Source organism: Heliangelus exortis, chromosome 1, assembly GCF_036169615.1.
Source record: "Heliangelus exortis chromosome 1, bHelExo1.hap1, whole genome shotgun sequence".
Classification (NCBI taxonomy): domain Eukaryota; kingdom Metazoa; phylum Chordata; class Aves; order Apodiformes; family Trochilidae; genus Heliangelus; species Heliangelus exortis.
The window spans coordinates 20998500-21015978 of NC_092422.1; the positions used below are offsets into that span (position 1 = coordinate 20998500).

At 41.6% G+C, this 17479-nt stretch overlaps 1 protein-coding gene across 2 annotated transcripts in view; it reads left to right on the plus strand.

The window, feature by feature from the left end:
* Nucleotides 1–17479, plus strand: part of MTUS2 (microtubule associated scaffold protein 2) — a 285443-nt gene that overhangs the window by 104431 nt on the left and 163533 nt on the right. For both annotated transcript variants that reach the window (XM_071736550.1, XM_071736559.1), the window contains exons 3-4: nt 8265–10852; nt 15581–15821. In XM_071736550.1, the coding sequence (XP_071592651.1) occupies nt 8564–10852; nt 15581–15821 (2530 nt within the window). In that variant the 5' untranslated portion in view covers nt 8265–8563. The remainder of the gene's footprint in view (nt 1–8264; nt 10853–15580; nt 15822–17479) is intronic.

Sequence of the window (17479 nt, forward strand, 5' to 3'; positions counted from 1 at the left end):
GCCTGGTAGGAAAGTATGACTGAGTATAAACACACTAGGCTTTATGTCCTTCACTACGTTGTTGTAACTGATGGAACTGGGGTGCCCTAGTCCAGAGTCCAGTCTGGATTTTACTGCAGTTTTCATCTTGACATTGTTTGTTTAAAACAAATTGACAGTGTTTTTTTCCTCCTTAGGTCCCGAGTCACAAGGAAAAATATTTTGGTATTGTAGATCAAACTATGGAAGCTGTTTTTTACTGGAGCTGAAGTAAATTAGTAGAATTTCTGCTAATGCTTTACATTTCCTTTGGATTTTACTGAAGGGTTGCCTCTGTTTATCTGCAGTAATGTTTTTACAAATTTGACAGCACTGCAGAAGTCGTGGTGGTTCAAACTGAAATGTGTAAACCTGGCAATCTAAAATTAGAGTCCTAAATTCGCATTCAGATATTCATTTAAGAACTGACACGTTTACCTGCCATTATATACAGTAGAATTCAGAAAAGAATATGGGAAGACAGTTTACCCTTGGCTACACTTGAAGTTAAACTGAGTTCAGCACCAGTTGTATCTGCTTTATCAGCAGTGGGTAAATTTGCTGGAGTAGACAAAGCTTCTGAGTTTCTGGTTTTTGCTCAATAGGAAGCAAATTTGTGAACTTTTTTCATGTTTGAGTGTTATAACTAAATATATTTTTCTCTATCTCCCAGATGGTTTTTGGAAGTTGGGGAAGATTTAGCAGACTTAGCAAAAAAAACAATGATCATTTTGGAAACATTTCACAATCCTCTTTCTGTGTCAAGACAACATGCTGTACAGAAATAAATCCAGCAGTGTTTTGGGGCCCAGTGTGTCCACCATGCAGCTGTTGCAGATTTTATGATAAACTGCTGTGCATGTCAGTGGATAGAGAGGGGCATAGGAAGTTGCTGGCTGGGCTCTGCAGGGGGAAGGTGCTTAGAAAGGATGCCCAGCATCCCTTTGCTGCTCCTTCCCTTCTGACAGAGGAGGACAACAGGAACTGAGGGTACATCTCTCCTTAACTTCTGTCTCCTGTTCACCTTTATGATGCTGTGCCCAACATTACCAAGTGGTGAAGTGGTGCATGCATGGTGGCCCTGATAGCATCTAGGAAGAGTACAGAGGGCTGTCCCCATGCTTGTGGTTGGGTTCAGCCCCAGGGTAACAGGGGGGCTGAGCTGTGGCAGCATGGACTTGATTTGATGTGTCGTTTTTCTTCTTTTTTTTTTTCCACTTGTTTGGGAGGAATCAGGTTTTGCTTTGACTGTACTTGCATCTGAATTCCGTGATCAGTGATAAACTTCTCTCCTTTGGCCCTTTGATTCAAGATTTTCTTGTACTGCCTGTGTTTTGTTCATGGCCTGTGGCATTATAGATCTATGTGGACTGGAGCTCTAGGCTCAGGTCTTGCCCTGCTTGATTTACCAGCTCTTACTGCTTGATCAGCCAGGATCCTGTCATCTAATCCTGTATTTCTTTACAGTGGCTTTCCCTGAGGTTTTCTGCTCTTTGTTTTTCTTTGAAGTCCTGAACTGAATAGTATTGTGCTTCAGAAAGTGTGAGCTGTTCCTACTCCTTTAACCAGGTGTACTTATCTTGAATTAAATTAAAATACAACCAGACATTTGCTCAAGATAAGTTGCTGTGGTTATCAAATCAGCTTCCTGGTTGCTGTTGCTAAGATGATCAGAGACTTCTGCCTTTTGAGGCAGGAACTAGGTAATAGGATTGCTTATATCAGAGTATGTTGTCTTATCCAACAGTGAACATCTGTAAGCAAATGGAAATATTAAAAATGAATTCTTGAAAAGGGTTATGCTAAGGGTTATGCCTTCTGGAGACTTAATTGTTGTTAATAATTTTAAAAAATTGTCAGTTTTGAGAATGAGAATGCCAAACCCCCTATTCCTTTGAAAAAGCACTAAGAAGGATCCTTTCCATACAATGCCCTTTCCCAGTTCATCCCTCACAGATAATAAACTATTAGGGTAGCTTTTTAGATTCGTAGTACAAGCTGCAGTTTTTGACCAAAAAGAACCCCAAACTCCATGCATTTAAAAGTTTCTTTTGTGTGTATATAAGAAAATAATTTGTATGCATTATCTGGGAAGGTTTTTCTTCTGTTTAAGACATACAGATCCTCACAGTGTAACTGGAGTAAATTAAGGAGCTGTACAAAGATATCTGCTCTTTGCATCACCACCATGGCAGGAAAAAGTTGTGGGTCTGTGTCCCACCAAGCAACCACAGGTGGCTTTGGCCAACAGCAGTTCACAGAATCATAGAATCATCATGGTTGGAAAGGACCTTCAAGATCATCGAGTCCAATCATTAGTTCTGCACCGCTTTAGCCACTAAATCATCTCCTGCAGCACCACATCTGGCTGTTTTTTTAATACCTCCAGGGACGGTGACTCCACCAGCTCCCTGGGCAACCTGTTCCAATGCTTCACCACTCTTTCAGTGAAGAAGATTTTCTTAATATCTAATCTGAGCCTCCCTTGGGGCAACTTGAACCCATTACCTCTTGTTGCATGTAGTCAGGGCTGTTTGCCATCCATAGCAGGGCCCATGAGATAAAATACTCCAGTGCTGAAAAGAGGTATTCAGCAAAAGGGAAACCAGTGTACTCTCTTTGCTCTCCCTGCTGGGCTCATGTCCTCCAGTTTTGCCATACATAGGCAGTTAAGTATATCTATAAATACTTCTAACATGCAGCATCTTCTCCATTTTTCCATTTTTCATTTTACTCTGAAAGGCAAGTTGCACCTGCAAGCCAGTTATATACTGTGATACTGCCACGAGCTCAGCAATTTCCAGGGCTGGGTTTTCATGCTGGCACCTGATTTTTCAGTCTTACTGCTTCAGGTCATGAAGAGACATGGTACCACATCTTCTCCCTTGGGAAAAAGGTGAAACAACCTTGCTTTAGAACCTTGACCTTTGGCTGTGCTTTTGGTAGTGATGCACATGGCCATGATTTCCAGCCACCAGGTAACTGCTGCTTCCCAGGGATTTCTTGGGGCTCTCAAAGAAGGAGATTATATTACTGCAGATTTGGTCCAAAATCACTGGAGAAAGAGAGTAAAGACAGCAAGCACACAGGATCTTGAATATGAGGCTAAACTCTGATTTGGGTGATGGGCAGGCCTTGGGCTGAGTCTGTCTCAGCAGCCTTCCTCCAGCTGTGTCACCATCTCCTTGGTCACAAGCTCCATTTTCAGGAGCTCAGGAGCTTGTCAAGAGGCCAGGCACAGATGTGACCATACCTGGCACTTCTGGTGTGTGTGGTATCCTTCATGTTACATGACAACTGGAAGTAAAGGGGAATTGCCCACCCAAGGAAAAAAGAGAAAAAGAAACATCTCCTCATAGGCATAGTGAACCAGAGTCCTCCACTGGGCTTGTTATCTCCTCATTATTCAAGAAACAGAATTTTAATTTGCATAGTGGCAATAACCTTCCTGTGTCACTTGACTTGCCATTTAAGAAACTTTTAGACATGCAAATATGAAGCAGATCTGATCTTGAAATGCTATTTGGAACTGCAAAGTGAGAAAATTTAAATTAGAAAGTTTTGAAGCTGGGCATGGGAGATATTTAAAATGTGTTTGGTTTATAATAATTTTGAGAAAATTAATTTGATAAAACAGCTAATTTCATTAAATTTGTATTAACTGAAATCTGTTTTACTGGTGGGTAAAAAAAGTTAACTGAAAAGTTTTGCTTTGGCATATGAAACCTCTCATTCCTTGACATTAGCTATTTTATATCCAGTTATATCTGTATTCATATAGGTATAAAATCAGTAATAATGTAAATAATGAAAATGTTAAAAATTCTTTACTGTAAAGGCATTAAACCCACTAAAACACAGAAATTCTGGAAATGCTGTGGAATCACAGTCTTCCAAAGACTCTGATATTTTGAGATCATTTCAGTTTTACAAGTGAATAAGAACTGCCTTCCTATCATTTTCCAGTCTGTAAAAAATTAACATTTTCTGCACCATTCTCTTCCTCTGTCTTAATTGCTCATCAAGCAGAAAGCTGCCTATCTGAAGAACTTTCCTTTTCATGATCTGCAGCAACATTTCCATAAGATCTGCCAGCAATGAGATTATGCTGTAATTTCCCCAAACAGCTGGGGCTGCTTTGTTATGAGTAGAAACCTTCACAGACTGGATCCAAGTCTTAGTTCTCAGCTTTCCAAATCACATTAATGAAATTATCACATGCCTGGCTGAGTGCTTCTCTACCACTGTTAATTAATTCTGATTGTATATTACCCAGACCAAGAAGTTTATTGACTTTTTTTTTTTTTTTTTTTTTTTTTTTTAATCTTCCTGCTATCAGCTTTCAACTTCTGTCACCACTGGAAGAAGTTCTTTCTAATGATTTGAGCTTCTTAAGAAAAATATTCCTTCCTTCTTCCCTTCCAGCACTGCATATTTTTCATCAGTGGGGCTTGTTTCTTGGTAGTGTGCATCCCTGACATCTCTTTTTTCAGGGAAGTCCTTAGCCAAATGGTTGCTTGCCTGCCAGTCCTTCCCTGTGGCATTTCTCAGGACAGCTGTGCATATCAGGAGGCTGCTGTTCTTGCCAGTTATCTCTAGTAACTCTAAGAACTGCATCTGTTTCCTGCCTCATACAAATACATTCCTCATCATCTTCCTTCATCACTGCACTGGGCAGAGAATGGGAGCATCTTCTCTGCGAGCTGAGATTTCTTTCTTGGGGACCATTTTCACAGGAGTCTATCTGTGGGTGCTGTAATGCAGTCAAAGATGCTCATCCTGTCCCAACCTGTGCTGCTTGTGTGGAGGGCAGCAGAGCTGGAGCTTTTCTCAGCCCTTTTCCTGGATGCTGCAGCTGTTTGGGAAGTTGGAGCTCATGACCAGGAAAGCCTCTGAGGGTAATCACAGAATGTTATGGGTTGTAAGTGACCTCTGGAGATCATCTCATCCAACCCCCCTGCCAGAGGAGGTTCACCTAGAGTAGGTTGCAGAGGATGGTGCCCAGGCAGGTTTTAGAAGTGGAACATCCTGTTCCAGTGCTCTGTTACCATTGCAGTAAAGAAGTTTTCCTTTATGTTTAGGTTGAACCCCTTGTGTTCCGATTTGTGACCACTGGCCCCTGTCCTGTCATGGAAAAGGGTCGGGTCCCATCCTCTTGACACCCACCCATTAGGTGTTTTTAACCACTGATTAAATCCCCCCTCAGTTTCCTCATCTCCATCCAGAAGAGACTCAGTTCCCACAGCCTCTCCTCATGTATGGCAGGTGATCCCAGCCCCCTGTTCATCATTGTAGCCCTCCACTGGACTCTCCAATAGCTCCTTGTCCTTTATGAACTGAGCTCAGAACTGAACTGGATGCAGTATTCCAGGTAGGTAGGGTCTCACCAGGGCAGAGTAGAGGGAAAGGGCAACCTTGACCTGCTGGCCACACTCTTCTTGTTGCACCCCAGGATGCTCTCAGCCTTCTTGGTCACAAGGGCACATTGCTGCCTCATGGTCATCCTGTTTTCCACCTGGGCTCCCAGGCCTTTTCCAGTAGAGCTGTTTTCTAGCAGGTCAGACCCCAACCTGCACTGGTGCATTGGGCTTTTTATTCTCAGCTGCAGGACCTTACATTTGCCTTTGATGAACCTCATTAGGTTCCTCTCTGCTCAGCTGTCCAGGAAGTGACTGGAGATTTCTCACTTTATGCTGGCTCATGGCTAACCACTTACAGGCTACTGACTCTGCTTTTTCTGTTTGCAAACCCATTGATTTTTAAAATTTTTAATTTTTCATTTAATGGTAGTAGCAAGTGGCAGAGGTTCAGTGGCAGGTTGTTAATAAGGTGTGGTGGGTTGACCCTGACTGAACTCCAGGTGCCCACCAAAGCTGCTGTATCACTCTCCCTCCTCAGGTGGACAGGGTAGAGAAAATGTAATTAAAGGCTCGTGGGTCAAGTTTTACATACATTAAGTGCAGCCTTTAAGACTTGCAGTCATGTTTCTTGTCCAGGGTCTCCAGTGAGATGTTGCTAAATGATGAGGTGGTGTCATTGCTGGGATTGAGTCTCCTCTTACCCCACCCCCTGCACTGGAGAGGACATCTGAAGAGTTAGAAGGTTCACATTTGTCATCTCAGAGCCTCTGCACAGCAGAGAGTGACTTTAGGTGTGTTTAAGTCAGCCAGCATCAGTCTAGAAAGGTGAGCAATAAGAAATAGAGGAAGAGCACCAGGACCCAGATGCAGCTGAGTGCTTTCGTCTCACTGATTCCAAAGTGAAGATGAGCTTAGACAGTGCCATATAAACTATCCTGCAGAAAATCCAAGCCAAAGCTTCTTGAATTGCAGCTATCTATAGAAGAACAAATCTTTTAAGGCCCCAAATGTAACACAAAACCATCTTGCTCTCAAATGCTCCTGTCACAATATATAGGTCTTTACTACATGGATTGAACCAAACCCAAAAGCTTGTATTCCTTAACAGGAAAAACTGAATTAATAATTTATTAATTGACATAAATTCTTGATTATATATTTGCATATTAACTTAGCAGGAAGTCCTGGGCTGTGAACCCACCACAATCTGTTAAAATTTTGGGCTTCAGGGTAACACTTCTGATACAAGGTAGTAGAAGAAAGATGAGGATGAGTCCCCCCATCTTTTTCTCAGTTCCCCAAAGCTTTCCTCACTGCACTTTCTGTAAAATTTGCCTGAGGTGTTCCAGCCTGTGATCATTTTTGTATTTTTGTGGCCCTCACTTTTAGTACCACTAACATGAGCTGAGCAGCCTCAGCTCCCTTCAGAGTCTATTAGTGCCCCTTCCTAGCTAATCTAACATATAGCAACAGACTTGCTTTGCTCAGGGAAGAGCATTTAGAGTGTAGCTTTTAGGTTGAATATGTAAATTCTGGCATTGTAGTTTTCGGGGTAAAAAACGAGCAATGATAAATAAATGAAAAGAATCCATAATGCATATATTTAATTTAATTTTTTTTTTTTTTTCTGGGAGTAAGGACAGAACACAGAAGTAGTTAAAAAGTCTTCCTTTACAATGCTTTGCAAATGAGAACTGTAACACCTCAATTCTGTGGTGTTGAAGTGAAATTCTCAATATTGTGTTCTGTTTCATGAATTAATTTAATTATTGTTTGCTGATGAGCTGGCACTATGCCAGGAGACTGAATCCAAAATCAACCAACATGTCTGTGCACCCTGTGAAGAAACTGGATTGAGCTCAGAGCCAGATGTTGTGAGCAGAGCTGAACTGAATGCACAGGCTGGGAGGACCTGCTCATAGTCAGTGTTAGAAACACAAGCCCAGACTTGCACCCAAGTGCTGTGGGCACAGCAGTGACCTTCATCACAACTTCTATTTAATGCTGCTGGGAGCATTTCAGGTCCTTTGAATTCTACCTTCTGGGAACTGTGGAGCATGTTCCAATTTCCAGTGTCTGCATTCCTTTCTGATAAAGGGTATGAATGTGCAGAGTACAAGAAGTATCTCAGAAAGTGAATTTAGGCATGGCACTGGCAGAGATACCCACTTCATCCTGCTGGAAGTGATAGAGGAGAAAATCTCAGCTCCCAAAGGCACAGGTGGGAAGGTGACAAAAGCAGATGCACTGTATTGTGACTGAAGTATAATCCTCTATATTTGAGCATTCACATATGCAGTTGTCTCAGAAAACCACAGTTTTTCTTTGCATATCTCCAGCCACAGTTTTTGCTTTCTTGGTATCTGTAGATCTGGCTAAGAAATGTCAAAGGGGATGAGCTGTCAGCACAAATACAGCAATGCTTTGTGCAGGCCAAGGAAAGACACTCACAAACATTCCCTAATGGAGCTGGAATTTTATTACAGATTGTCTATAGAGTGGTGCTTTAAATGCATTAGTAGCCATCTGAGGTGTAATAATGACATTATTATAGCAATAGGAAAGTTCTCTTAGACCCTCAAAGAGGGTTCCCATCCTCGCTTAGCTATTTATGCCTATTTTCTGTTGTAAATCTATGTGGCTTCAAAACAGTAGCAAACATTTTTCTTACCAAGACAGTTATAAGTGTGGAGCTTCTCAAGTGAGATTCTTGTGCTACGCTAAGAATCTTTGTGGAAGCAAAGCTATGACTGAAACAGTATCTGAAGTGTTTGAAATTGCTCTGTACCTGGGGATGCTGTTGATTTTAACTTTGGTTTGGTTAGCATGATTCCTGACATTAGTGTAATGTTTTCTGTTCTGGTTTTTTGTTTGTTTTTCTCATAGGTTATCTGGATTAACTGGCTCTCATTCAGAGGGAACTTGGCAGATCTATTTTGCTTTCGCTGAGCCTCTCTACTGCTTGTCATAAAGGTTTCCTAGGTTTAGAGCCTGCATGAAGACAATTGAGCAGCACAAAAATGTGACTCTGACAAGAGACTCCAGTTTCTGATGAAGAATTTCCCACTGGTCAGTTTAGAATTTAAATGTATGACCGAAGCATGCATAATAGTTAACCCTACAGGGAAAGAAAAGCTTTCTTATTGATTAAGACTGCCCCAAAAGCAGTCACCTGAAGATTCAAAATGAGTGCTCCATTAATCCCAAACAAATCCTGTTATGCCCAGCTTCAGGACAACTTCAGTGAGATAAAAAATAATAATGAAAGCATAGTGAGTGTGGGGGATACCAATGCCAACCAAATTGTGACAAAAGTTAGAAGCACTGAAGATGTTAAGAAATGCAATTTGACTGATGAGAGTGGAAATACACACTCTGGAGGATCAGAGAAAATTACTCATCTGAATACAGAGCAGAACAGACTTCTGACCTTCAGAGACTCTCGGAGCTGTCACACCAGTGCACAGGAAAGTAAGCTGCCCTCCACCACGAGCAGGGAAATAAGGAAAGATTGTAGGACTGGTGAAGCTAAGGATATATCAAGGCACATCAGGATTAGCCGAGGACAAAGTTTGTCCAATTTAAGAAGTAGCACAAATGATGCCAACCTGGAGGTTTTTCCCAAAGGCGATGTTGACTTCACCCCAAACTTTCCTAAGGGGAAAATGTCCAGGACTGTGGAGATGGAGAGAATAAAAAGGCTTTCTTTGGGAAGACCGAGTAAGTTCTCTCCTCAATCTGAAACGTTTGCAAAGGACTGCGTTGGCCGCGTGTCGTGTAAACGTCTGCTTTCTGCGTCATTGGACTCCATCGACAGGTCACACCATTTGATAGGAAACACAGAAAAATCACAAAAAACATCCAACGATCACTTTCTTGGGATGGTCTTTCATCCGCTTGACAATACCTCAGAGGAAAACATTGTTTTTTATTCCAAACCATCTACCTCAGGGAACAAGAAAATAAACAAACCAGAAAATGTACCAAATGTTAACACTGAAAGCACACTGCATACTTCTCATTCTCAACATTCAACCGTTAAGCCCAATGAGATTGCTAGTAAATCAGAAGCACAATTAGGTCAGGGTGGTAAAAGTAAAAAGCTGGAGTTTAAGGCTGCACCATCTCTCCAATCCAAAAATACATGTCAACAAAAGGCTGAGAAAATTATGCTCGTAGAGTTCATGGGGTCTCAAAAAGATGAAAATACAGCAATGCAGGAACAGAAAGGCTCTGTGTCTGACGCATCAAAATTTCAAGCATCTCATTTTCAAGACAATAAAGTAGAGGATTCGTTGTCAAGTCAGGTGGTAACCCATCCTGATGATAAATTGCTAAGTGATAACGTCACCATTGTTGGGGAGGGGAGAGGAAGCAGTGACAGTGACAACACAGCAACTAGCCAGGCTGGTGAAGAATATTTTACTGAAAAAGAAGTGGAAGTGGAAACAATATTCCCATTCACCTGTGGCAGTATATCCAGTGGAAAAGTGACACCTAATAAAAATGAAAATTTACATGAAGTTGACACAGGTTGTGCTGAAACAGTTGGTGAACAGCTCTCTCTTACACATAACATTAATCTACCTAGCAGCAACCCCTTGAAAGTTAATGAGAATAAACTGATGCTAGTCAAAGGAAGCACTGAGGATGATGCTTTGCCTGCTTCTGATCTCTCAGCTCAGCACGGAGCATGCAGTGCAGAGATAGTGTCAAACCAACAACCTGATAACCACGACAGTGATGTGGAATCCTTGAGCTTTTCAGTCCCTACTAAAAAGACAGCTAATTTACAGAAACAACTTCCAGATGAAGCTCCAGGGAGCTGTAAGGTTTCAGCAAAGGCTGATGCCTTTTTATGTGTCCCAGCTCCCATGCACCCGGTGGCAACGCTGGATGTTAATAGTCAGCCCTCACTGTCAAACAGTAATTTGAAGGACCTTTATGCACTTCATGCTGACAAACTGTCACCCTCCTCAGTCCTACCTCCCACTGACAGTACACAGTTGTTAAACATATCCCCTAAAGTGCCTATCAAGACTGCTTGCAGCAGTGCCATCCCAAAACCTATCCTGGTCCACTCCAAGGGCTCCCTTGCAGAGAAGGCAGATGTGGACAGTGACTGCAGTGAAAAACTGGAAGAAAGCATTGAGGTGAAACCTGCCATACCCAGGCCCAAACCTGTGAGACCTAAAATCATCACATACATTAGAAGAAACCCTCGTTCAATGGAGCAGCTTGACCCTTCTTTTGCTCCTCCGGGGCTTCCCTTCGGTACCCCCACGTGTGGCATGACCACCTCTACAGAGCAGAAGGCATGCAATGGAGGAGAGGTGAAGCCTCCCAATATCCTGTATGACAAGTTTAAACCCGACCTTCAGAAGCCAAGGCTCTTCAGTTCTGGACTGGTGGTGTCAGGAATTAGGCCTCCAGGCCATCCTTTTGGTCCAATGAGTGAGAAGTTTCTGCAGGAGGTAAGGAGGCATGTATGAAAGTTTCGTTTGTATGCTGGGCTGTGATTATTTGCATAGCTGTTGCTTCCAGAAGTTAGTTCTCAAACCTCAGATAAGAAGCAAATTCTAAATCAAGGCCATGTGTGATCATTAGAGATAAACTTAACTGTTTCTGGCACTGACCTTGATGCAATGTCAGATCTTTGACTTGAAGCTGTCACTGTGCTCCTCCAGTGTTTCCCAGCAATCCCATCACCTCCTAGTAGTATAAATATGGATGTTTAGAAAGGAGAAGACATGCTATTTGAATTTATTCATAAATGGAATTTCTTTCATCCCAAAAATAGCTTTGGGAAATGCTTGTAATTTACCCACAGAGACTTTTCCTCCTTAATGGAAAAGCTGGCAGGTTTTTGCAGACAGAACACTAGAAGTATAAACTGATTCCCTTCTGTTCAGCTGTACTGAAACCCAGGGACTATCAGAGCTCTTATTAGATATTATGTATCATCCCAGAAAATATTTACTTTTGACTCATTTTAATGTCATGTATTATATTGACCTGGACCTCAAATGAAAAATCACCAAAATGTGATGAAAGTCCCTCTGTCCAATATTGGCTCCTCATTTCTCAGTGTATTTCCACCTCAGTAAGTTAGTCAGGAGCCTTTGTTCCCTGAAATCCATGCTGGGAGATTAGCACAGTGGAGGAAGGTTGGCCTTGCTTGGAAGATGGAGAAAGGACAAGGAAGATGGAGCTAGTTATTGCTGCTTTATGTATGGATATGGACATTAAAGCCTGGACTGTGCAGCTATTTGGCTGCTTGTAGAGTGACATTAACCCTCTGAAAACCATGGGTTCCTGTGGTCCATACAGCATGGGTTCAGATAATCAGGTAGGTTCATCAGACACATTTAGGAGCAAAGGATTGGTTTCTGTGAACCTCTGAGAACTGTTCTTAACATGAGGACTCAGGCTGTGGCAAGTCTGCAGCGTGATTTACTCTCAATTAGGATTAGAAAAAGGACACTTATGTGCTGGAGAAGCATCTTCTGCTACTCCTTCAAGAAATATTACTTTGTGTGGGTTTTTCAACAAGGGGAAATTTGAATTCAAGCAAGCTGTTTCATCAGAGAAGCTGAATTGCCTGGAGGAGAGGCTGGGAAGGAAAAGTCAATCAAACTGCAGTTTGTGTTAGGAATTTGCATTAACCCAGGAGTCAGGAACTGATAGCAGAGGGTGGTATTTGCTCTCTTAGGCTGCCACCCTAAAAGCGAGTACTTTACTCTCCTTCTAGTTAGAGGAATGCAAAGGAGATTGATTTGGCTCCAGTGTGAATCAAGAAGAGAAAGGAAAATGATTGATCCACGGAAGTGAACAGATGCTTTAGAGGAGCAGCTGTGCACACTACGGGTTCACCATCAGATGACTGATGTGTAATCTGAAAGAAACCAATTAGAATGGCTTGAGATAGACCAAAATCACTGTAGTGAAGGGGCAGTGTGGAAGACTTAGAGATTTTTTGACACAAGGACATCCTAGGGCAGCATGGTTACTGTTTTATGAAAGAAAAAGAATCCCAGATTGCCCTATTGCAATCATCCAGTTTGGGCTTTGTAGAGCTTTGATTAGCATTTTATAGCTATTTACATGGCTATGATAGGGAGTGTTAATAGCTGCTATCAATCAGACCTGTAATCTTTAGGCACCCTTCAGCTGTCTAAATGGTAGGAACAATTAAATACCCCTCTGGGTGCTATAAGCTAGGAAAAATAGGAAGGTGTTGTCTCAGACAGGAGTCTGCAAGGCAAGACCTGACGGGCTGTCTGAAGAAGACTTGAAGGTTACATTCATGCAGTGGGCTTTCTACAGAACTGCTGGAGCTGCCTGGGGTAAAGCCTACACAGGGCTGTTCAGACAAGAATCCCAGCTCAGACATTTAGGCAGGCCAGCTGTGCTCAGAGACTGTGTCCAGAATGGAGTTCAGCTAAGGGGAAATGGGCAGCCTTGCCTGTGGCATTGGCAGCTTCTTGTGTGCTTTTCTTTGGAGCCTCAACATGGTGTGGAGAAATATCTTTCATACCAGTTTTGATCCAAAAAGAAAAAAAGATAGAAAGCCCTTCAAAGTAAAACGCTTAAAAAAAGTCATTGTCCAAGGCAGATCACTGCTGTCCATATGCTTCCTCACAACATGGACTCCTCATCTCACTGTGGACCAAAGCTTCTTCTAGTCAGCACCATCCAGTCAGTGGGAATTTGTGGCCTCTTTTTGTTCCCAGTAACCTCTGTGAGCTACAGCAAACTATGGGACCCAAAGGCTGCAGCCATGCTAGTGAATTGAATAGTGGGAGGGCACAGGCTCCAAGGCTCATGCAAGATTTTCCATACTGCTGGACTGGAAATCATGGTTCTCAGCTCAGTGCTGACCCAGAGGGCTTTCCCAAGCACCAGCATGGATGACACCAGCCTGGCCCTCAGGGTAAGAGAATACCTGTATGGATGTGGCTCATGCTTTGTCAGAGAGTGGTCCTTGGATCACTTTATTCACAACTTTATGGCTGCCAATGAAAGCCCTGGTTCTGGTGGGGTTCTGTAAGGAGATCTCCTGCCACCCACCCTAAGGCTGCATCTGCCCTGTTCAACCACCTCCTTTGGGTCCATTCCACAGACATCTTCCTGCTGCAAAGAGCATGGACTAAAGCCTGTTGAAATTGAAAGTCTTTAGGGAAAAATGGTGTAGGGGAAGTTGTTTTATACATAACACCAGCAATTCTTCCCCCTTATCTCATTATCTGAACTGCCTGAGCTGATGTCACCAACTCTTTTCCCAAACAGTTGCCTGAAGCAGGCACTTAACAAGAAAATTCTTGCTTGAGGCATTAATATTTAATAATGTTATAAACAAAGTAACACAAAGTGTTGGGTGTCCTTATCTGCTGGCCACGCTGACAGCTCTGTTTGGGATTACCCAGCCTGTGAAAATTCCCGTGTACTCCAAGTATATGCTGCAGACTTCACAGCTCTTTCTATCAAATTCATTAAATAGGTTGAGTGGGGAATGGGCAGACAGCTACTCACAAGAAAACTCTAAGCTGAGCTTCTTTTTAGTTGACAGGCTGCAAAAGATCTTTTCTTTAGAAGTCCCTCCTACAAAAATCTAGTAACAGGTCTCACTACCCCCCCCCCCTTTTTTTTTTTTTTAAGATCTTTAAAGTGGCCTTATAATCAATAATTGCACACAGTTCTCTTGAGGTGAGTTGAACTCTGTCAGTTCATAGTCAAATAGAAAAGAAAAAAAAATGTGACTTCGTAGCAAGTGTATGTCCCCCAAAATCAGTTTTTTCAAGAGACATTTGGGTAAATCCTTCTCACTTCTCAGCTTGAGAAGAAGTTTTATGCATATGATTATTTTTGTGTGTGCATGTTTGCTCCTCTATTGTGTCATAGCATACTGTCAATAACCAAAAAATCAAGGTGACTGAAGGGTTGGTGAAGTTGACCCAATTTTATGAAAAATGTATGTCTTTGATATTAAAAGATTTTCTCTGTTCCTTACACTGAAGTACTTGGCATTGATATGCTCATTGCCAGCTAAATATGAAATTATAGGAAGTGCATAGTGAAATGTAATTGAAATAAATTCATCAGAGGGAGAAAAGATAGCTGAAACTTGCCTAGGAAAATAATCTCATATCCAGAAGCTGAAAATAAGAAGCTAACAATCTCCTGCAGACCAAGCCTAAAGAATATACCGTAAAAACCTGCATCCTAACTTGTATAAATAGGTCACAGGAGTATAATAAAAAAAGAAAAGGAAGGATCTAATAGCAGGAAATAGCAGAGCAAACAAAGGAAAAATATGGAGTAAAAAATATTATGCTTTGTGTTTGTTACATCTGCCCTGCTACTTCCTGTGCAAAGGCCTCAAAGATCCTATATTTAATATTTTAAGTCCAATCTTTTCTCTTTTAGCCCAGTAAAGACTCACTAAATTAGGATTAAAGCTCTTGATGTAGCTAGGATCAAAGGTTTTGTAGCCAATATTGAAGTGCATATTCTAAGTGCTTATAATTGCTAAATAGAAATAGATTTGGCATATTATATGCATCATAACTTACAGTGGAGTTCATTAATCGGCAGTTACATTTCTTCCTAGGTAGCCTGTGGCACTTTTTTGATTAATTTTTAAACAAGTGTAGATTTCTTATTTCCTAAGCTTTTTTTTTTTTTCCTCTGGCCCAAATGGGATGCGCTGAAAAATTATTAGAGTCCTTCCTAGATTGTGATGATTTTGCATTTTATAAGACAATAAAGAAAAGGAAAGAAGTTGGACTCTGCCTCAAAGAACAAACAGATTGTTACAAATGAGAGAGGCAAAAGCTGCTGACATTGCTCTGTGTTCCTGTCCTGAGTCACAAAGCAGCATGTGGAGAAGGTGGGAGTCAGAGCCCCAGCTTGAGTGCAGAAAAATGGAATGGAACTGGGGAACTGTGTCATTCCCCAACTGCAAATTCTTCTGGGGAAGAGATCAGTTCTTTATTTGGATTTGGTTGGATTGTAAGACTATAAAGTGTATTTTTCTAAAGCAGTTCCTATGGTAAGATGATCACATTTCAAATGTGGTAATAAATCTACAGTGCCCAGATTCATAAGGAGGGAAAATTATCCTTTCTAAACAATTTGGAGCTCCATGTTACCTGGATTTGTTGATTTATGACATGATATCTCTGTTAATGTTTTTTCTGTAGGCTGGGGAAAGGCATGCAAAAGATGAATTTTGCCCTCCACCATATACTCACTACGAGGTCCCACCAAGTTTTTATCGATCTGCCATGATCCTCAAGCCACAGCTAGGACTGGGTGCAGTGTCCAGGTTGCCATCTGCAAAAAGCAGGATTCTCATTGCAAGTCAAAGATCCTCAGGTAGCTGTCTCCATCAGCAAGGAGAAATAACAAATGCTCCCAGCCTCTATCATCCTGATGCTTCAGGTAAAGTATGAACATACTTTCCTTTCCTTTGAGTGTAATCACCAATAAGATTTTTTTTTTCAGACAGAAATATCGCAAAATGAGCAGCATCTTGACCTGATTCTACAAAGCTCCAGCAGCACTCTTTGAGGTGTGTCTTTCTGTCCTGAGGCAAGGCTGACAAGAGAGTCTGAGACTTGCACAAAGATTGTTTAACAGGTCCTTGCCAAAGCAGGAAAACCAATTTCAGTAATAATTCTTATTGTGCTCTTTCTTATCTTCTTCCTCCTTGTACATGCCTGAAAAATCCTTGCTTTTGTCCTGTAGAAGATAATGGGATATTTTCTTCCACCAGGCAGACCAAGTTTTTCAATCTAAATTTGACTTTTTCTTACTTTTTTTGACTATTTTGTTCTCTGAAAGCCTGGACAGATGTGCCAGCAGAGACCTCAGTTCTCTGAAGCCCTGGTATATGCCTCTTTGGAGACAAATTACAATATTCTTGCCTTCCTAGCTGCTGCACAGTTCAGCATGACCTTGGGCAGAATTAGAAGGGAGGAAAAAGCAAGAGAAGCATCAGAAGTGTGTGATGCCCCAAGACAAAAAAAAAATAATTACCTCTATAGGACGCTCCCTTGTAGCCTAGAAAAGCTTGGAAGTTTTAACAACACACATTGAAGCAGCAGCAATTTCAGAGACAACTGAATGTCAGTCATTGGCAGCATGAAGTATAGCATCTGTTTAGCAGCTTACAAGTTTGCACAGGTTTTTAAAACATTGTCAGAAAGGATAAAGTTAAGGAATTACTTGGGGTCTTGTGGTTCCTTATCTTGCCTCAGGATGGGATTCCTTTGTATAGATGTATATTTAACCTGTTCATGAAAAACTATATATAATAACTTCCATTATGAGATTCTGAGGCTTCTGAAACCAGGCTGCTCCAATGTGTTACCTGCTTTCAAGTTAAAAGTTTTCCCTAAGGTTTTGCCTAATCCTTTTTGCTGCAATTTACTTCATTTTTTACCTGGAGCAGATGTGGGGTCTTCTCCTCTTTTCTGGTTATTTGAAAACTATTGTTCTTTCTCCCCAGTGTCCATTTCTCAATACAAAGCTGCAGAAGAAACTTAGAGGTGGAATGGAAATGGGTCAGAATGTTTTCTTACCCTAAGAGAACAGCACTAGTCAGAAATATAGGATTGCAGGATTTGTGGCTTATGGGGAAATGAGGTTTATCTGTAGCACAGTGCCTCTTACCACTATCATTTACTATTTGAACCCATGTCTGGGTCAAATGATGTTGATGCCTTTATCAGAAGCTGACCAGTCACACCAGTGTGAGACTTCTGAGACATTCCAAGCTTGTATGCTGGCCAGTAAATACCAGATCAGCTCTGTAAGTTGAGTCCAGTCAGCACTAATACAGGTGCAGAGGGAGAGTGGATTGTGTTTTCAATTTAAAATGAAACCGTAAGAGGCTGCATGTTTCAGGAGGTGGGTAGGGTAAGTTATGGAAACCAGTCTGGGACATAGGTATGAAAGAAATATGGGGGCAGGATTGAATCCACTGTCTTTTCTGATCCTCAGTAGTAAATATTGCCTTAATTTTTTTTTTCATTCAGCTTCATTACCCTGACTTTTTCTTGTTTACAGACAGGACTTTTCCTTACCCATCTTTTTAT